This window comes from Mya arenaria, chromosome 16, assembly GCF_026914265.1.
Source record: "Mya arenaria isolate MELC-2E11 chromosome 16, ASM2691426v1".
Taxonomy (NCBI): Eukaryota; Metazoa; Mollusca; class Bivalvia; order Myida; family Myidae; genus Mya; species Mya arenaria.
In genome coordinates this window covers 11,122,535-11,145,323 of record NC_069137.1, presented here as the reverse complement: position 1 = coordinate 11,145,323, position 22,789 = coordinate 11,122,535, and the positions used below count along the sequence as shown (strand labels likewise).

The 22,789-nt window shown below is 36.1% G+C and overlaps 1 protein-coding gene across 3 annotated transcripts in view; it reads right to left on the bottom strand.

The window, feature by feature from the left end:
• Nucleotides 1–748: 748 nt before the first annotated feature.
• Nucleotides 749–22,789, bottom strand: part of LOC128222562 (uncharacterized) — a 29,496-nt gene continuing 7,455 nt past the window's right edge. For 2 of the 3 annotated variants that reach the window (XM_052931637.1, XM_052931636.1), the window contains exons 3-7: nucleotides 17,660–17,787; nucleotides 15,737–15,853; nucleotides 10,460–10,594; nucleotides 3,599–3,928; nucleotides 749–1,236 (exon numbers count right to left, since the gene is read on the bottom strand). In XM_052931637.1, the coding sequence (XP_052787597.1) occupies nucleotides 1,127–1,236; nucleotides 3,599–3,928; nucleotides 10,460–10,594; nucleotides 15,737–15,853; nucleotides 17,660–17,787 (820 nt within the window). In that variant the 3' untranslated portion in view covers nucleotides 749–1,126. The remainder of the gene's footprint in view (nucleotides 1,237–3,598; nucleotides 3,929–10,459; nucleotides 10,595–15,736; nucleotides 15,854–17,659; nucleotides 17,788–22,789) is intronic. The other variant, XM_052931638.1, reaches the window with a different exon arrangement.

Below are 22,789 nucleotides of genomic sequence, written 5' to 3'. Positions count from 1 at the left end.
TTAGTATAGTACAGCTAGCTATACATTGCGCATGCCTTTTATATTCATCCTAATGTCATTTGCACGTTTTGCATTATGTGTTAAATATGTCATGTTTTGTATGTGCGCGCTTTTTACATGTTTTGAATACTTGTTTAATGTTACTTTTAATTATGCGCGCTTTATATATATTTGTAGTGGAGCTGTTAGTTAGTTTGTCTGAATAAAGCTCTCTTTCCCCCTTATCTTTGTTGGTCATTCGTTTAACGAAATATATTCATATTATGGAAAACGACACCATGGCCAAACGTCGATTTTGACTGATGTAATATACAACAATTCAGGACATATATCCTTAAACGTTAAACCATACAGTTACTTTTCAACGCAAGAGCGTCAAATATCGAAACATGGAAAACAGTTTAAAGCACATAACACAACATGTCCTTCGTATCATCAAGGCGATTATAGCGATTTGAGCAATATCGCCAAGCTTTATTAGCAGTGAAGAGAACACATTGGTATAAAGGCCGATCTCTTAAACCCTTAATTGGCATGGTCATTTAAATGTACCCAAAATAATTGGAATGTATTTAATGTCACTTGTCTAACAGCCAGTAAATGCAAAATTACGGGGACTGTTTATAGTTCCCGAGGATATATCCGATATGACGCGTGTATAGTGTCATCAAGTTCACACCTGGCATTAGGGGCCAATCGTTGTAAAAACAAAACAGACGAAGACGACATATGTAGGCAAAAAGTTTATTAATTTATTAATTCAACAAAAACATTGAATATTCGAATACCGATTTTGACATTCGAATACCAAACGTTCGATCGAATAGTCTTTTGCAGTAAACAACAATCATAGGAGGCAATATCGGTCATGGATGGTGTAACATTTTTTTTAATATTAAGAATAATCAAATGTACATAGAAACTCGATATTTATAATAAAAATATTTAAAACAGTGATCTTCTTCTAAGCAATACCAACACCTTTGAAGTAAATTGATGTCTTAATATGTTGTAAAAGCATTGATTAACAAAATATAAATGTTAAATAAACAGTAAGTAGTTGCCTTTTCATTATTTTCTTATTGAACTTTTATACACACTGTACACAGTTCATCTCCATAGTATTTTAGATACCTCTGTTTTTGACGATCTTTAATACTACAACAACAGCAGCAACAAAAATAAGGACTGCACCAACCACTATACCAGCAATAACACCCGCTGAAACTCCAGTGTCTTGAAAATACAAAACATATTTGTCAAATATATTGAACGCTGAGCGTTTCTTTGTTAGAAACATGTCGAAAAAATTCTATTAGATTGTATTCTGTTTTGGGCGCGATTCATTATAAATAAAAGCAAAGAAATGCCGAATTTAATATAAAAGGAGCAAAAACTTGAAGAAAAATGCATTTTACTGTAAAAGGGGAATAACAAAGGTGGAACTTGAGTGATAAGCTGGTCAATATATTATAGCAAGCTTAGTGCCAAGCAAAATAGCCAACATATTAAAACACAGTTTTCTGAAAAAATAGCTTTTAGGATGCTTTTTAACCTGCGACATATCTGAAATCTATGCAGAAGCTGTTTTTTTACCCTTTGTCAGAATCAGATTATAAGTATCTTCCATGGCCGAGAGTGTAAGATAGGTTCATTCCGACCCGAGCGTAGGGTGTTTTGCGGAAACGAGGTTTACCGAGTTTCCGCAAAACACCCTGCTTGAGGGTCGGGATGAACCTAACTAACACGAGCGGCTATGGTAGATGCTTTTTCTCCCACCTCAGTTAAACAAAATTAATTAAAATGTATTTTTTTGCCGGAACTCTTTTGTGCTTAGTGAAAATAATTGCGTACGGATATGCGATAATTCGTGGTTGTCATGGATATTCGCGCAGTGATTCAGGGTATGTAAATGGTCTGATCGGTCTTTAAATAGTTCTAAGAAGAGTGAATCATTATTTCTTGAAAGGAGCGTGAAAACTGTTTTCTGGTGACATTTGAAGCGAGAAATAATTAACTCGCGTTCTAAATATTGCCACCAGACAAGGTTTCCATGATGCGCTACAGACGACAGTCTTCAACACGGGAGGTAATTACAATGTTGTGACCATTAAAAGAAGTTCCATACGGGCATTTTATCTTCGCCCGAGGGCAAGATAAGAATTTCTAGCATGGTTAAATTAATGGATCTACGTATCTGAGGTGGGAGAAAACGCTTTCTTTTTTTGTAACGGTTTACTTATCGTTAAAGAACTTTGCTAAAGCTGCTTGTTTTGAACAAAAGTTCTTTTTTATTTTGAAATGTATTTCTTATAAACACATATTGTCTTTTTCATCAAATGCGTCTTTTCCAAACTTGAGATTACCCTAATAATAGGAAAAGATAAAGCTTTACAATAAAAAAAAACGAAGCTTTTAAACAATCAATATTGATTTGATGGTTGCGCTACAACCTTTCATGATTTTATTTAAGGAAATTGTGTAAGAAAAATACAAACAAATATGGTGCACAAATCTGGTTTCTGAGGTTTAACAAATAAGTGTGGCACTGTTTTAGAAGGCTCGCGTTACGAACATTCCTTCCATTGGACTTCCACAAAAGGTTGCTTTAATCCTCACATAAATCTTCTAGTACTGGTGAATCTTTTATAGAACTAAACTCTCCTTCAATCTCAGAATCCTCTGCCCTTATGTACTAAACAAAAACTTTCTCTTAAATAATATAAGAATATTGTTTATTCTATAACTTATATCAAGAAATAAATATGAACTCCTGATTTATTATTTTTAAAAAATAGGGGGAAACGTAGTTTACTTAAAGGAATCTAGGTCATCTAACAATAAAGTACTGAATGTGAAGTACATATACAATTAACTGATGTTCTTTTGTCCAATTTTGCCAAAGAAATTTTTGGGTCATTTACTAGTAAATGCAACCCACGACTTTTAATCGTACATTAAATCATTATCGATATATATTGGTAATAAAACTTCAGCTTTTGCCGGGCCACCTCTGATCTCAAACGAGTACAGATACGTAGATTTATTCTAATCGCTTACGATGTTTACTGTATTGATAATTTCTATATTATTTACAGTAATATATTCAAGTATCTCCATGAATTGAATGATAGCACACTAGAAAATGGCGTAGTTCGGGGCAATTTGTTGACTTGTTAGTAAAAGTCGATATAAGTTGATTGGTTAATATGCAACACTGACGTATCAGATTGAGGTAAACAAATACTTTAATTCTATATATAAGAAACTACGCTACCTACGCGTGAAGCATAAATTACCAAACCTGATAATTTACGGGGGGGGGGGGGGGTGGAGTAATAATTGGGAATATGAGAAACAAAACAAAATACCATAAAATTCAATTGAAAAGCATTAATTGACTATAGAAGTTATACCCTATAACACATTACAAGAAATCAATAAATGTTACAAGTGGAGTTTCATGGCTTTAGGTCAGACAGTTTTCAAGTTCTGTTTTGTTCTAAAATTAGACTTTCATAATAAGCAATGTTTTGAAAAAAAAAAAATCTAGTGTACGCTTGTAAATGAAAGTAACCTTTCGAATACTTGAACTAACCTGTCTGCTTCGAAGGATCCTTGCATCCTGGGTGGACTTTTCCGTTAACCAACACTGTTGTCAAAGCCTTAGCCTCGGAGTAGATTCTGACAATAGCCTGCTTTACATCAATTTTAAAGATTGTGAAGACGCATTGTCCGTTTCTCGTAATGGATAAATTAAACTGTTGTTTATATTTTGTAGCTTCGATCTCTGTTTTCTTGAATACTGTATCGCAGTTGCCCACATAAATATCACCAAAGTAAACATTCAAGATGTCCCTCTTTGCGTTGGACGATACTAAAATTTCTACGGGGCTATTATTAACTTCAACCGAGCACATCACGTGTCCTGAAATTTTTATTTACAAGAATTAGTTAAACAATAACCTACGTTATGAGGTATCATTTATCATTAATCTATTCTTAATCATCAGCAGTACACTTAATACCATGTTTATTATATCAGATGTACTTCATAAACACATATATAAAACCGCCCAGTTACATTGGTGGCCCTGATTTCAGAATAAAAGTGCCCTTGTGCTGGGGACAACAATGGCAAAGGGGAGGCTTTTATAGATGCAAGTGGCATGGTGCTGGGGACAACAATGGCAAAGGGAAGGGTTTTATAGATGCAAGTGCCCTGGTGCTGGGGGCAACAATGGCAAAGGGGAGGCTTTTATAGATGCAAGTGCCCTGGTGCTGGGGACAACAATGGCAAAGGGAAGGCTTTTATAGATGCAAGTGCCATGGTGCTGGGGACAACAATGGCAAAGGGAAGGCTTTTATAGATGCAAGTGCCATGGTGCTGGGGACAACAATGGCATAGGGAAGGCTTTTATAGATGCAAGTGCCATGGTGCTGGGTACAACAATGGCAAAGGGGAGGTTTTATAGATGCAAGTGCCTTGGTGCTGGGGCACAGTAATGGCATATGGAGGGCTATCATAAATGCAAGTGCCATGGTGCTGGGGACAACAATGGTTAAGGGGAGGCTATTGTAAATGCAAGTGCCATGGTATTTGGGAACAACAATAGCCTGGGGTGGCCATTATAAATGCAAGTGCCATGGTGCTAGGGCTCAACAGTGGTCATTATAGATGCAATGGCCTTGGTGCTCGGGACAACAATGGCAAAGGGAAGGTTTTTATAGATGCAAGTGCCATGGTGCTGGGGACAACAATGGCTAAGGGAAGGCTTTTGTAGATGCAAGTGCCCTGGTGCTGGGGACAACAATGGCAAAGGAGAGGCTTTTATAGATGCAAGTGCCCTGGTGCTGGGGACAACAATGGCAAAGGGGAGGATATTATAGATGCAGGTGCCTTGGTGCTGGGGACAACAATGGCAAAGGGAAGGCTTTTATAGATGCAAGTGCCTTGGTGCTGGGGACAACAATGGCTAAGGGGAGGATATTATAGATGCAAGTGACTTGGTACTGGGGACAACAATGGCAAAGGGGAGGATATTATAGATGCAAGTGCCCTGGCGCTGGGGACAACAATGGCTAAGGGAAGGCTTTTATAGATGCAAGTGCCTTGGTTCTGGGACAATAGTGGCTAAGGGGAGGATACTATAGATGCAAGTGCCCTTGTGCTGGGGACAACAAGGGATAAGGGGAGGATATTATAGATGCAATTGCCCTGGCGCTGGGGACAACAATGGCTAAGGGGAGGATATTAGAGATGCAAGTGCCTTGGTGCTAGGGACAACAATGGCAAAGGGAAGGCTTTTATAGATGCAAGTGCCTTGGTTCTGGGGACAACAGTGGCTAAGGGGAGGATATTATAGATACAAGTGCCCTGGTGCTGGGGACAACAAGGGATAAGGGGAGGATATTATAGATGCAATTGCCCTGGCGCTGTGGACAACAATGGCTAAGGGGAGGATATTATAGATGCAAGTGCCCTGGTGCTGGGGACAACAATGGCAAGGGGAAGGTTTTTATAGATGAAAGTGCCATGGTGCTGGGGACAACAATGGTTAAGGGGAGGCTATTGTAAATGCAAGTGCCATGGTATTTGGGAACAACAATAGCCTGGGGTGGCCATTATAAATGCAAGTGCCATGGTGCTAGGGCTCAACAGTGGTCATTATAGATGCAATGGCCTTGGTGCTCGGGACAACAATGGCAAAGGGAAGGTTTTTATAGATGCAAGTGCCATGGTGCTGGGGACAACAATGGCTAAGGGGAGGCTTTTGTAGATGCAAGTGCCCTGGTGCTGGGGACAACAATGGCAAAGGAGAGGCTTTTATAGATGCAAGTGCCCTGGTGCTGGGGACAACAATGGCTAAGGGGAGGATATTATAGATGCAAGTGCCATGGTGCTGGGGACAACAATGGCTAAGGGGAGGCTTTTATAGATGCAAGTGCCTTGGTGCTGGGGACAACACTGGCTAAGGGGAGGATATTATAGATGCAAGTGCCTTGGTGCTGGGGACAACAGTGGCTAAGGGGAGGATATTATAGATGCAAGTGCCCTGGTGCTGGGGACAACAATGGCAAAGGGGAGGATATTATAGATGCAGGTACTTTGGTGCTGGGGACAACAATGGCAAAGGGAACGCTTTTATAGATGCAAGTGCCTTGGTGCTGGGGACAACAATGGTAAATTGGAGGATATTATAGATGCAGGTGCCCTGGGCTGGGGACAACAATGGCAAAGGGGAGGATATTATAGATGCAGGTGCTTTGGTGCTGGGGACAACAATGGCAAAGGGAAGGCTTTTATAGATGCAAGTGCCCTGGTGCTGGGGACAACAATGGCTAAGGGGAGGACATTATAGATGCAAGTGCCCTGGTGCTGGGGACAACAATGGCAAAGGGGAGGATATTATAGATGCAGGTGCCATGGTGCTGGGGACAACAATGGCAAAGGGAAGGCATTTATAGATGCAAGTGCCTTGGTGCTAAGGACAACAATGGCAAAGGGGAGAATATTATAGATGCAAGTGCCCTGGTGCTGGGGACAACAATGGCTAAGGGGAGGATATTATAGATGCAAGTGCCCTGGCGCTGTGGACAACAATGGCCAAGGGAAGGCTTTTGTAGATTCAAGTGCCCTTGTGCTGGGGACAACAATGGCAAAGGGAAGGCTTTTATAGATGCAAGTGCCATGGTGCTGGGGACAACAATGGCCAAGGGAAGACTTTTATAGATGCAATTGCCCTGCTGCTGGGGACAACAATGGCAAAGTGGAGGATGTTATAGATGCAAGTGCCATGGTGCTGGGGACAACAATGGCTAAGGGGAGGATATTATAGATGCAAGTGCCTTGGTGCTGGGGACAACAATGGCAAAGGGAAGGCATTTATAGATGCAAGTGCCTTGGTGCTGGGGACAACAATGGCAAAGGGGAGGATATTATAGATGCAGGTGCCCTGGTGCTGGGGACAACAATGGCAAAGGGGAGGATATTATAGATGCAAGTGACTTGGTGCTGGGGACAACAATGGCAAAGGGAAGGCTTTTATAGATGCAAGTGCCTTGGTGCTGGGGACAACAATGGCAAAGGAGAGGCTTTTATAGATGCAAGTGCCTTGGTGCTGGGGACAACAATGGCTAAGGGGAGGATATTATAGATGCAAGTGACTTGGTGCTGGGGACAACAATGGCAAAGGGGAGGATATTATAGATGCAAGTGCCCTGGCGCTGGGGACAACAATGGCTAAGGGAAGGCTTTTATAGATGCAAGTGCCTTGGTTCTGGGGACAACAGTGGCTAAGGGGAGGATATTATAGATGCAAGTGCCCTGGTGCTGGGGACAACAAGGGCTAAGGGGAGGATATTATAGATGCAATTGCCCTGGCGCTGTGGACAACAATGGCTAAGGGGAGGATATTAGAGATGCAAGTGCCCTGGTGCTGGGGACAACAATGGCCAAGGGAAGGCTTTTATAGATGCAAGTGCCCTGGTGCTGGGGACAACAATGGCAAAGGGAAGGCTTTTATAGATGCAAGTGCCCTGGTGCTGGGGACAACAATGGCCAAGGGGAGGCTTTTATAGATGCAAGTGCCCTGTTGCTTGGGACAACAATGGCAAAGGGGAGGATATTATAGATGCAAGTGCCCTGGTGCTGGGGACAACAATGGCTAAGGGGAGGATATTATAGATGCAAGTGCCTTGGTGCTGGGGACAACAATGGCTAAGGGGAGGATATTATAGATGCAAGTGCCCTGGTGCTGGGGACAACAATGGCTAAGGGGAGGATATAATAGATGCAAGTGCCCTGGTGCTGGGGACAACAATGGCTAAGGGGAGGATATTATAGATGCAAGTGCCTTGGTGTTGGGGACAACAATGGCTAAGGGGAGGATATTATAGATGCAAGTGCCCTGGTGCTGGGGACAACAATGGCTAAGGGGAGGATATTATAGATGCAAGTGCCCTGGTGCTGGGGACAACAATGGCTAAGGGGAGGATATTATAGATGCAAGTGCCCTGGTGCCGGGGACAACAATGGCAAGGGGGAGGTTTTTATAGAAGCACGTGCCATCGTACTTGGGACAACAATGGCAAAGGGAAGGCTTTTATAGATGCAAGTACCCTGGCGCTGGGGACAACAATGGCTAAGGGGAGGATATTATAGATGCAAGTGCCCTGGTGCTGGGGACAACAATGGCTAAGGGGAGGATATTATAGATGCAAGTGCCCTTGTGCTGGGGACAACAATGGCTAAGGGGAGGATATTATAGATGCAAGTGCCTTGGTGCTGGGGACAACAATGGCTAATGGGATGATATTATAGATGCAAGTGCCCTGGTGCTGGGGACAACAATGGCTAAGGGGAGGCTTTTATAGATGCAAGTGCCCTGGTGCTGGGGACAACAATAGCAAAGGGGAGGATATTATAGATGCAAGTGCCATGGTGCTGGGGACAACAATGGCCAAGGGAAGGCTTTTATAGATGCAAGTGCCATGGTGCTGGGGACAACAATGGCAAAGGGAAGGCTTTTATAGATGCAAGTGCCATGGTGCTGGGGACAACAATGGCTAAGGGGATGATATTATAAATGCAAATGCCTTGGTGCTGGGGCACAGCAATGGCAAAGGGAAAACTATTATAAATGCAAGTGCCCTGGTGCTAGGGCACAATAATGACAACGGGAGGCTGTTACAAATGCAAGTTCCCTGGTGAATGTAAGCGACGTGGTGTTTGGGCACAGCAATAGCCTTGGGTCCAAAAATAATGTTGGTTTGGAATTATGATGCAATTTTCTAAGCTCCCCACATTCAGCAGCGCCTCTTATTGAGGTATCAATTTGTAGCTAATTTGACCATTCAGTCTCTATGATCCTTGATTTGACTTATCTTTAAAAACAGTTCTCAAATAAAATGCTCAAATTGTGTTAATACATATGAAGAATAAAGCAGAATAAAATATCACCAGGGGACGAAACCCGTACTAAAGGTAGTATCAAAGCAAATTCAAAAGTATAATGTCTGCTCCATGTTGAGATTAAAATAGGTATTATAACTGTAATAGCTTGAAACGTCAGTGTAGTGTAAGAAAGTTTTTTTAAAAATATAACTGATTTCTTATTAGAGTCTTATGAGTTTTTGCTAAAAATCAATTGATATTTGATATAGGTAGCGACATTTTAATAACTTGCAGATTTAGGCAGCCCTTTCAAGTGTCTATGAGCCTTAACGACTCTAATTAAAGCCAAGTGCAAATACATCTTTGGACCTATTTAATAACATACAAATTACCAACAAGAGTCAAACAGTATGCTCCCCTTAACGCCATGATGACAGGAATTTTGATCAATTGAATTAAAAATAAAAGGATCCAAAACCAGCTGATTTGACCTGATGAGGGACCATCTACTGATCATTACCAATCTCTAAATCTAGTAGGAGGACCGTCGGTGTTGGCCTTGTCGAGTTAAAATAGCGGACTATATCATCACGTTCAAGGTCATTGAAACATTGACCTCTCAACCAAATGAATACAAAATTAGTAGGGGTCATCTACTGGTTACATTCAACATGTAGGTCAACTTTGAGGGCAATGTATTTCTATTATTTGTCTGGTTATCACTCTTTTAAGCTTATCGCATTTAAGGGCACTTTGACCTTGACTTTTGACCTGATGACTTCAATATCAATAGGTGTCATCTACTGGTCTAATCCACAACCTTCATGTCACATTTGAGGATCGTATGTGCAGGCACTGTCAAGTTTTCATCCAGACTATCTTTTCGTATCCAAGGTTACTGTGACTTAGCATTCTACGGCCAGTGACTGGAAAGCCGGGCAATTTGTCATATTTGCTCATGTAATCAAAAATACAACATATAAATTATAACCAATGCAATGATATATTCAAAACATGCCTTTTATAGAAAATGCGTCACTGTCGAAATAAAATCTCTTAAATGCAAGCTTCATGACAGTATAATTGTTGTCAGTATTCTAAGTTACTTTTAAGATAATCAGAATCAGTTGTAAAAGTCCCTTAAATTCAAATGAAATGATCGTAATTAATAGGTAAAGATGATACCAGTAACATAGTTGATGTTTATTTAAACCCTATAAACATTGTACCCGCCACCATCCAATTCACTGTTCATTTTAGGAAATACTATACTTTTATATTAGGTGACCGCAAACGATATTTAAGATTAGGACAAAACCGGTATCCTTATTTTCCGGTTGCCGATTTTGAATCAAATTTGTGAACTTCAACCGAAATAAAGAGTATTATAACAACACTTCTAACACATTAAATAACGAATGTAATAGCATTTGGATGTACTTTTTCTGTTTGCTTTTTGTTCTTAATTGGACGTATTTGAGTTTTCAAATCCCATAGCATTTTGAAAATCTCACAGATTTTTCATATGATTCGATATTTCCCATTAGTTGTACAGATCATCACCTTTCACAGTCTTTTGCAGTTGTTGTGAAGCTCTCGGCATACGATGGCGGGAAATCGGGCCGGATAGTACCAACATGCTGCGTGCAGACGATTTATCACTTGTAGGAGCATTCAGCTGACGATCAGGCCTTCTTCCTAGAATTTTATCATATATAAATGATGATACAATTACATAATAATGTCATTATATACTTGTCATAATTTTCAATTCTTATAAGTTGTATAACAGAATCTTGATTAGTAGAAGTTGTATCAAAATTCACAAATCTGTTAATTATTATAGTTTTTAATCATTTTTCTTCGAAGAAGATAGAACTTTGATACTAATGAAGGACCCAATGTTTCAAAATATATTTTTCCTAGTGAAGTATCTTGTGATATGGAACTATTAAAAAGTAATTTAACATTATTCACGTTAATGTCATTAACATTTAGATCTTGTACTCTAGCCACGGCACCATTTACACAAATGTTAGATAAAAGCAAAGTCTTGAATTGATGATATATGGTATTTATATCAATTGGCGATTCTTATGGAAAAAAAAAATTGATATTTTGTTTATTTCTTCCGAAACAATTTTGATTTTTAAACATGTTTTCAACATTTGATAAAAACTTAATATTACATTGAAAGTGCTTTCATTTACACATATTTATGTACACTGGGTACATTCGAATTGATATTAAGAGTAACAACATTAGGACATCAACGAAACTGTCCTAATGCAAATGTTGATTCTTCAGGTTTGAACAAGTGTTCAGAACATAGTGTTTATAATGTTTATATTATATCGTATAATATATGTGGCATTAATAGTCTTCAGATAAAAGTTTTAATAGGTATGGCATTCAAAGTGTTTAGATTATATGTTGAATATATGTGGCATCTATAGTGTTCAGATTATATTATAATAAGTGTGGTATCTATAGTATTCAGATTATAGGTTGAATATGTGTGGTATCTTTAGTGTTCAGATTATAGGTTAAATATGTGTGGTATCTATAGTGTTCAGACTATATGTTAAATATGTGTGGTATATATAGTGTTCATATTATATGTTGAATATGTGTGGTATTTATAGTGTTCAAATTATATGTTAAATATTTGTGGTATCTATAGTGTTCAGATTATGTGTTAAATATGTGTGATATGTATAGTGTTCAGATTATATGTTAACTATGTGTGTTATGTATAGTGTTCAGATTACATGTTAAATATGTGTGGTATCTATAGTGTTCAGATTAGATGTTAAATATGTGTGGTATTGATAGTGTTCAGATTATATGTTAGATTTGTGTGGTATCTATAGTGTTCAGATTATATGTTAAATATGTGTGGTATCTATAGTGTTCAGATTAATTGTTGAATATATGTGGTATCTATAGTGTTCAGATTATATGTTGAATATGTGTGGTATCTATAGTGTTCAGATTATAGGTTAAATATGTGTGGTATCTATAGTGTTCAGATTATATGTTAAATATGTGTGGTATCTATAGTGTTTAGATTATATCGTGTTATAAGTGTGGCATTTTTATTTTCTATCTTCTCAGTAAATAAATAAATGCAAAGTGGATAATGAAAACACAAGCAATTGATTTGTCGAATCAATTGAAGCATAAATCGTAATTTTGTTAAATGCCGTTTAAACATTTAACACAAATGCAAACGTCAAACAAATCAAAAGCCTGATAGACAGTGAGGTCTTGCTGGAAAGGTTTTCAAATTGCATTCTTGTCATTTAGGCATTTAAGCATCATCTGACCCTTTTCTCTCAATCTCACGGGTCAAAATTTATGACTTATGCCCTATGCAAAATATGCATACTTTTCCCAAATTCTTGAAAAAATATATCCCAAATAGGATGAAATCAGTGTCAACAAAAGCCTGGCTTCCCGATTAGAGCCTTTTTGCAGATGCAAGGTTTAAGCTTGGGAAAAACATTCAGAATATTTCTTCATTAACAATTATAAACTTATTACCATGTGCCATTAAACGGGGTTAATGTTTAAACTTTTGGCTACTGAGCTTGTTTCTGTAGTTTTTCACATAAGTATTGATTAATGAATGGTTGGCATTATAAGTTTTAAGCATTAAATAAGTTTTATAGAAAAATGTTGCTCAAAGTGATGACTTTTTAAGAATTATTTTTATTGACGGTTTAACCATTTATGACATAACTCAAATAAATATCATTGTGTAGGTACTTATCCCAATATTGAAAAAAATAACTATATTTTCAATATTTGTATATTTTACAATGTACAGATAAAGCCCTACCATTATACTTAGATGAACGCATTGATTTTTTCAATTTAATGAACGCAATAACTTCAGAATATATTTGATAAAAAAGCGTCGTTCTTAATAAAACGACAGTTGTGCATAGTCAAGTGACCTTCTGTTTGCGGTTATATGTATGCGATGTAGATAAAACAAGTAACGTAATTGATTTAAAATGTGTTAAATTAACTTAAAAGCGTATTTTTTTCAGTATTTTAGTAGGATTAATCCAAAGAAAATTTACAATTAATGAGTGTACTATAAACATTGCATATTTCTTTTTAAATTGGTTGATCAGTGTATGAACACGTTGCTTGGTCAGTGCATGGATAATCCACTAACCGTGTTTTTACACCTACATGAACCCTTAGTTTGTCCCGAGTGAGCACACTTGCTTTTCACCAAAGCTCAACCCCCACCCCCCTCCCGGGAACATGGAAGTTTGGTTTGTGGTCAAAAAGCTTCAAACAATAGGGTTATATCCGTTTGGTATCGCAACAGCATCATCATGAAAACCAGAGTTACATGTAATCAAACCTATGAGCCACAATATTATATATAATATTCAATCCTGGAAAGTCCCTTACATTTTTGTGATGTTTACTTATGTGTTGGTATGTATATGCAAATGGCTTCTGATCACCTATATGACTTTTTCAACACCACAATGATATATACAATTTTATTAAAAATGCAACAAAAATGAGAGTATAATCCAAGTATCATCTAAATTTAGCGCGCACAACGTCATGACGAAATTTGCATATCACGTTTACTTTCTGAATATCTGAAATTCTACGTATTTTTGAATACTATTTAGGACGTTTTTGGTTTAAACAGTTTTCCATGTTTTTTTTAGGAAAAATAAGGGCAGTCACAGACTGCCATGAAGTACAGTATCTCCTTCAAATAGAGAAGGAACACAAGGGCATGCAATTTAAAGTTTGTGTTTTGTTCTATGTTAGTAACATTTAAGTTTATATCTGCTAGTGTGTTCATGGTAAAAACAAGCATTAATTCAGTGTTTGAAATTAGCGGTAGTCCGATAGCCCGTGGCTGAAACCAATTATTTCGCAGAATGTAGACCGACCGGGTAACTGTTTTTCTAATGTGATTTAATAAAAACAACAAAGCATGCCAATTAAACGAAATCTACTATGATCAAAAATCAATATTCTCTGTCTTCAGAATATGTGCTGAATGTTGTTCGTTCATCAATTAATGTTACATTTTAAAATAAGTTAACGCCCGAAGTGACATGTGAGTATCGATCTGTTTTTTACCAGTTTTAGCAGGAGTCAAACTCAATGAAGTCCTGATTCCGCCCATTATGTAAATTAACCGATATCTTCCGAAGTTTTCGCTAATTACGATGTCATCAATGTTTAAATATCAATATCAAAATTAATTCATTTCGTTTAAATATATTTTATCTATCAGCTTTAATTAAGTGATAGATCTTTAAAATTTTAACTGAGAATAAACACTGTCCTAAAAGCGCGGCAAACAGGTGCTTGTTTCCTTCCGGTCAAATTTCATCAAAGTGACAGGAAACTGTTGGAAAAAGACTTAATAGTTGACCGTGTACAGTACTGTGATGTTCTATAAATTGATATGCAGCTTATTTAGAAAAAACAACAACATATACTTGCAACAGAAACACCGATTATTTTACATTTATGTCCAGTTGTCTTTGATGTATTGACTTCAGACCTTATACATGTGTATTCTATTTTTAGAGCCTAGTTTAGCGGGTTATCTGATTGGTTACAGAAGACATTGGCGCTTAAAGATCTACCAACTTCGGTATTACCGGATGGCTATTTTCCAGATTGTGATGAGGCTAGAACGTATGGTTTACCCACAATAGATCAGTGTGTTTTGGCTCATTACAGTGCCGAATATCGGCTCCATGCTTTCGTTAAATGCCTAATTTTTCTTCAAAATAATTCATTTTCCCCCCTTTTCTTTCACCAATATCTGTCCTTATGCCCGGTAAAAATTCGGTCTTGGTAACCGCAAAATAGTTTATATTTGTTTTCAGTCTTTTTTGTCGGGACTGTTTTGTAGGATGCACCGTTATTGTTCTCCTTCATTTTCAGTTTACAGTCAGTTTTTCAAATGTCAAATACACGTTAACCATGACAATTAGTGCCATAGTCAATGGTTTAAAGTATTCAAACAACAGCAGTTTTACAGCGCGCTGGAAGGACATAATTAGTTATGTGTGTTTTCAGTATCTATAGAAACTCAAAGTTTTGTTTATTAAATTTATAGTTCTAAATAATGACTTAATTAATTTTAAGTGCAAATCTGGAAAATCACGGACACACAGTCAACAACCATTTTAAACGTTATGTTGGGAATTATTTTTTAATGAAGAAATGGATTTCTTAGTAATCATATCAATTGTAAAATAACACTATATTAAATGTTCCCAATGTTTGAACTTATCGTGCTCATTTACCTAGTGAAAAGGCACAGCCAGTAAAATATCACTGTAAAGGAAAAGAAATCACTCATAGTGTATAACCCGTTGATACTCCTTAAATCTTTCAAGTTAGTTTATTTCAGTAAATCAGAAGTCAGCTGTTATGATTTAAGTCAGGTAATTTGGTAGATACAGACAGTGGCTGACCTAGTTATTGGGTAGTTTACACAATATAATGTAGCATAATTAAGCCTTAAAAACTGTTAGCATTGTTTTTACGCAATATATATTGTTATGCGTCTAAGTAAACCATATATGTTGTTAGTTTTCCTTACAATTTTTAACTATTTAACCGACTTAAGCGGTATCCATTAATAAGATTAATTATATACATTGCATCGGTTTAAATCCAAATGACCATAGATAACTCAAGACCAATTTTGAGCGTTCATATTAAAAATAGAAAATGTAATTGTGTAGCCCTTTCAAAATAAGCAAACAAATGAACGTCCCAAAGGACCAACGAGTTTATATTTTTTTGTTCATTTCAATTTGCTCGTACCTGTTCCAGTCCGGCTTGGGTTGGATCCACTTATCCTTATTTCGTTGCTTTTGATAGATAATTCATTATCTGCAAACGAGCATTCCCATTCATCCCCGTTATGCATTGACAGCTCCACTATGGGAAAACAAGCGTAATAGGACCATCATATCAATCAGTGTACGAACAAATATGGTTAGATTTTCAGTTAAGTACTATGTCCGTATCACTTTACTTAAGCTGTATAATAGTAAATTCAAATAATTATGATTTTGCGGTCAATATAAACGGCATAGTTCACGGCTTATAAATAAATAATTGATTTATTACATGATACCGTATGATTAATTATTATTGCATTTGATACATATTTACGGTATATTAATAGACATGTCAATATGTTGTTTTATTGCGTGAGTTTTCCCGCGTTATTTTGACTTTAAATAATATACGGTCAATAAATATACAGGTTTATATTGCGTTAAATTCTGTCTATGACAATTACTCTTTATCCAAATATGGACGGTTTATTAATAGATCATTTAATAATAAGCCTTGTAGCTAATGCGTATCATGCACTAAACGAGTGACGCAAAACGCTAAAAAAACACATGACAGACAGACAAATGACAACACATGACATACAATACATGAGATGACAACACATGACAGAGAGACAAATGACATACAACACATGACAAATATCACAAACAACTCCATTAATAAATGTTTACGTTAACGGTCAACAGAACAGGACTTCAGGGTCGTGTGTTCAAGTATTGTATAAACTAAACCTCAACATGCCAAACCTTCACTCATTTTCAACATATTTTACATAACATCATGATCCGTTGAAACAAACAATAGGGAGATGATGGCGCTTAATCGCTCAACTGAGTGAAAAAACTTATTGTTAACTCCACCTAAGTTTACACACCAAGTATCTTATCTCTAGGCTTTTCTGTTTCAGAGAAGAATTCCCCTAGTTTTAATTATATATAGATATATACCTAACACATATGATGCTCGGGGCGGGGTTTCGAACTAGGGGCATAATTAACAATCTTGGTAGAACATCATTAGCATTGCTACTTTCCAAGTTTCAAAGCTTAATGTTTGTTTTCCAACCTGTGCACATGGACCGAATTTCGGAAAGTAAGAAAACAAGTCAAAAGATCACCAGTCAATGTCATATTGATATATGTTTGCTAAACTGGACTTATTGTTCAGATTTCATTGCAGTAGCTTCAAAAAACGAAGGAAAGTCAAACGGTTACAATCAAGGTCATGAAAGGCAAAAATGGATTTTTTTTAAAACACTGTATAAATGGTCCAACTTTCAATGCCGCAGCTTCAGAAAATGGAAAAAAGGTCAAACGGTCACAATCAGGGTGACCCAACCTAACATTGGTATTTGTTTTCAAAACTGTATATATGGTCCAACTTTGATTACTGTAGCTTCAAAAACAAAATGTAGGTCAAAAGTTCAATGTCAAGGTCATCAAGCACTGCTTTGATCTTCATTTTCAAAACTGTACACATGGTTTAAATTTCATTGTTGCAGCTTCAAAAATAAGAAGGTGGATCAAAAAGGGTTGAGCCAGCTTAAACCCTATTGGCCATACTTTGATAGATAATCATTATATGATACTACATAAGAAATATTAAATGCCTGGTCTTTGTTGTTTGAAACAATAATCTTTTCAAAGTTGTTTTTTATTTGATAAGTGATGAAAATTGTGACTCACGGGGTTTGGCCAGTTTTGACACCAAGGGCCTGATTTAAACGAACACGTTTAAGGCCCAATATATGATGCTACATTCAAAATATCAAAAGTCTGTGCCTCTTGGTTTCAGAAAAAAATATATTCCTATATATATTCATGTTAAACATATTGTTTTATATCCCCTTTTGTTAATATGTATATTGTTTATCTTACATACCTGTCAGCGTACAACTAAATACAGTTGTATTCAAACACAGACATATCGCAGAAAACGGAAGCTCAGGAGGACTTGTTTCACATCTGGTGCCGACATTACCAATGGAGATAACCTTTCGACCTTGGTTCCTACGGATAAAATGAACTTTTCATTTGATATGAATTAGTATGTGGCTCTACAATCGCAACCCCTTAAACTTCATTCATCCGTAAGCATTTAATACCATGGTTTAATAAGCATGTTATACTTTGGTGTCTTAAGCATGTTAAACCATGGAGTCTTAAGCATGTTATACCATGGAGTTTTAGGCATGTAATACCATGGAGTCTTAAGCATGTTATACCATCGTGCCTTAAGTATGTTATACCATCGTGTCTTAAGCATGTTATACCATGGAGTCTTAAAAAAGCATGTTATACCATGGAGTCTTAAAAAAGCATGTTATACCATGGAGTCTTAAAAAAGCATGTTATACCATGGTGTCTTAAGCATGTTTTGCTATCATTCTTTAGGCATGTTTTACCATGGAGTCTTAAGCATGTTATACCATGGAGTCTTAAGCATGTTATACCATCGTTTCTAAAGCATGTATTACTATGGTGTCTAAATCATGTTATAGCATCGTTTCTTAAGCATGAACTACCATGGTGTCTTAATAATGTTATACCGTCGTTTTTGTTTTTTAAGAATGTAATACCATGGTGTCTAAATCATGCTATACCATCGTTTCCCAAGCATGTAATACCATGGTGTTTAAATCAAGTTATATTTTTGTTTTTTAAGCATGTAATAATTTGGTGTCTTAAGCTTGTTATACTATGGTCTTTTAAGTATGTAATAACATGGTTTCTTAAGCAAATAATATCTTGTTTATTTAAGCATGTTATACCATGCTACCTTTAACATGTTATACCATGTATTCTTAAGCATGTTATACAATGCTGCCTAAAACTTGTTATACCATGTTTTCTTAAGCATGCAATACCATGCTGCCTTAAACATGTTATACCATGGTTGCGTAAGCATGTTATACAATGGTTTCTGTAACATGTTATACCATGTTTTCTTAAGCATGTTATACAATGGTTTCTGTAACATGTTATACCATGGTTATTTAAGCATGTAATACAATGGTTTCTGTAGCATGCAATACCATGATTTCATAAGCATGTAATATCATGGTTTAATAAGCATGAAATACAATGGTTTCTTTAGCACGTTATAGAATGGTGTACCATGGTTTCATAAGCATGTATTCCATGGTTTCTAAAAATGTTATACCATGGTTTCATAAGCATTTAATACCATGGTTTCTTAAGCATGTTATACCATCGTTTCTTCAGCATATATTACCATAGTTTCATAAGCATGTAATTCCATGGTTTCTTCAGCATGTTATGCCATGGTTTCATAAACATGCAATACAATTGTTCCTTAAGCATCTAATGCCATGGTTTCAAAAGCATGTAATACCATGGTTACTTAAGAATGTTATACAATGGTATTATAAGCATTATAAACCATGGATTTATAAGCATGCAATACAAATGTTTCTTAAATATGTAATTGAATGATTTGATAAACATTTGATACAATGGTTGCTTAAGCATGTTATGCCATGGATTCAAAAGCATGCAATACCATGGTTTCTTAAGTATATAATATCATGGTTTTAAAAGTATTTAATACCATGGTTTCTTCAGCATGTAATACCATGGTTTCAAAAGCATGTAATACCATTGTTTCTTAAGCATGTAATACCATGGTTTTGTAAGCATGTTATACCGTGGTTTCTAAAGAATGTATTGTCAGGGTTTCTAAATAAGTTCATATCATGGTGCAATATGCATGTCATGCCATGGTTTCTAAAGCATGTTATACCATGGTGTCTTAAGCATGGACTATCATTGTTTCTTAAGCATTTTATACCATGGTGTCTTAAACATGTAATACCATGGTTTCTTAGACATATTATATCATGGGTTAATAAGCATGCAACACCATGGTGTCTTAAGCATGATTACCAGGGTTTCTTAAGCATGTTTTACAATGGTTTCACAAGCATGTTATACCATGGTTTCTTAAGCTTAAAATACCTAGGTTTCATAAGGATGTTATGCCATGATTTCATAAGCATGCATTTCCTTGGTTTCATAAGCATGTTACACCATGGTTACATAACCATGCAATACCATGGTTTCTGAAGCATGTGATACCATGGTTTATTTCATGCTTAACGATGAAATATGGGGTTTTAACAGTGAAATAACAACAGTGAAAATATCAATTTGATATTTTCACTGCAAAATAAGGAGTGAAAATATCAACTGTCAGAACTACTTATAAACTCATTTGTTGTTACATGTACTTGCCTTGATCAAAACAGAACATATGGACTTCAGTAAATTATGTAAACAAAATTAGAAATGTTTTATAGATTTAAATAAATATATGATTGGAAATTAACATCTTACCGTTTGTTACCGGTTATCCCGTTTATCAAACATTTTACTGATCTTTGAAGCTGAATGTTCGAACATTTGCTTTCATACCGAACAAATTACAGACAAAAACAACTGTTCAAACATAAATAAAATTTTATATCATCGTTCAAATGTATTTTGAACTGTTTGCCGTTGTAGTACGTAAAATGAGCTTCCTGGAGAATTCACACAACAATTTACAGATAGATCCGAAATTTTTTACCCCACCCACTCCTAAAAATGTGTCATCAAAATTAGCGTGGCATTTACTCTTTATCTGGAAAAAAACATTTTAAAGCGAAACAGACTGGTCTCTGACAGTAAGATGACTTAATATTAACTTACTATAAAAAAAAACAAAAAAGAATGGTAAATTTGTATTGCTAACACATTTGCCCTTCCAAATTTTCATTCTTTAAATAGCGGAGTAGTAATTTGGTCATGTTTTCATGCCCTATCTTAAAATAAAAAGTGTTTTCATTATTTTTTGGAACATATGTGCACTAATAATACTTCATTGTTTACTGTTCATAACGCTTTGCAATAAAAAAAAAACGAGCGAATATTAAGCTTTAAGAATGAATAGCAGATAACTATTTCTTAGCAAACCGAAAGTAGAAAAGTGGACAGCTATAATTATGCATGAGGGGCGACCCACGGGTAGCGGCGTAAAGCCTACCTTTTTCAAAAAAGGGGGTAATTCAGAAAAACAACAACAACAAACAAACAAAACTCCGAAAATAAGCATAAAAGAAACGGAAAATTTGTTTATTTCAGTGTAAGATCGTATTTAATTTCACTCGTGATCATAAAAAAAACACTACATGTTCACTTGTGGCTTAGCCACTCGTAAAATTAAGTTTTTCTATGACACTCGTGAAATACAATACGATCTTACACTGAAATAAACAAATATCCTCTATTTATTAAGCATGTTATACCATGGTTTTATACGCATATAATCCTATGGTGTATTTAGCATGTTATACCATGGTTTCTAAAGCATGAAATACCATGGTTTCTTAAGCATGTAATACCATGGTTTCTAAAGCATGTAATACCATGGTTTCTTAAGAATGTAATACCATGGTTCTTAAGCATGTTATACCATGGTTCTTAAGCATGTTTTACCATGGTTCTTAAGCATGTTTTACCATGGTTCTTAAGCATGTTTTACCATGGTTCTTAAGCATGTTATACCATGGTTCTTAAGCATGTTATACCATGGTTCTTAAGCATGTTATACCATGGTTCTTAAGCATGTTATACCATGGTTCTTAAGCATGTTTTACCATGGTTCTTAAACATGTTTTACCATGGTTTCTAAAGCATGAAATACCATAGTTTCTTAAGCATGTAATACCATGGTTTCTAAAGCATGAAATACCATAGTTTCTTAAGCATGTTATACCATGGTTCTTAAGCATGTTTTACCGTGGTTCTTAAGCATGTTTTACCATGGTTCTTAAGCATGTTATACCATGGTTTCTAAAGCATGAAATACCATAGTTTCTTAAGCATGTAATACCATGGTTTCTAAAGCATGAAATACCATAGTTTCTTAAGCATGTAATACCATGGTTTCTAAAGCATGTTATACCATAGTTTCTTAAGCATGTTTTACCATAGTTTCTAAAGCATGTTATACCATGGTTTCTAAAGCATGAAATACCATAGTTTCTTAAGCGTGTAATACCATAGTTTCTAAAGCATGAAATACCATAGTTTCTTAAGCATGTCACACCATGGTTTCTAAAGCATGAAATACCATAGTTTCTTAGGCATGTAATACCATGGTTTCTAAAGCATGTATTACCATAGTTTCTTAAGCATGTAATACCATGGTTTCTAAAGCATGTTATACCATAGTTTCTTAAGCATGTATTACCTTGGTTTCTATGGCATGTACTACCATAGTTTCTTAAGCATGTAATACCATGGTTTCTAAGCATGTAATACCATAGTTTCTTAAGCATGTAATACCATAGTTTCTAAAGCATGTTATACCATAGTTTCTTAAGCATGTAATACCATGGTTTCTAAAGCATGAAATACCATAGTTTCTTAAGCATGTAATACCATGGTTTCTAAGGCATGAAATACCATGGTTTCTAAAGCATGTTATGAGCATGTATTACCATGGCTTCTTAAACATGTAATATCATGTTTTTTTAGCATGAAATAACATGTTTTTTTTAGCATGAAATACCACATAGCGTTGTACCTACGAATGTGGTCATATATGTACACCATTGTCCCGGGGTTTAATGTGAAGAAAAGTTATAACTTGTTTCGGCGTGTTCATGTTATATATATGTTTTTGCACCTGGTCGGGGGAGTGTGTTGTGCGGGGCATACATAATCAAGCTAAGTCGTTCAATGAATGGGAACCAATATAATTAACCTCAGTTATGAAAATGTCATTGAACGTTATTGAAATAGTAAACAACAATTACGTGCGGGAGCGCAGTTAAAAGGGTTTTCAACACATGCACCCGGCAGTGTACCTGCTTTCTTTTAATGTGCATAATATTCGTCAAATACGAGGCCATCATTAAAAAAATGTTGGCTTGCGGTGTTCCTACCCACAGTCTTTGGGTTGGGTAGGTAGGTAGGTAGGGATTTATTTTTATTTTTTTTATTTTTA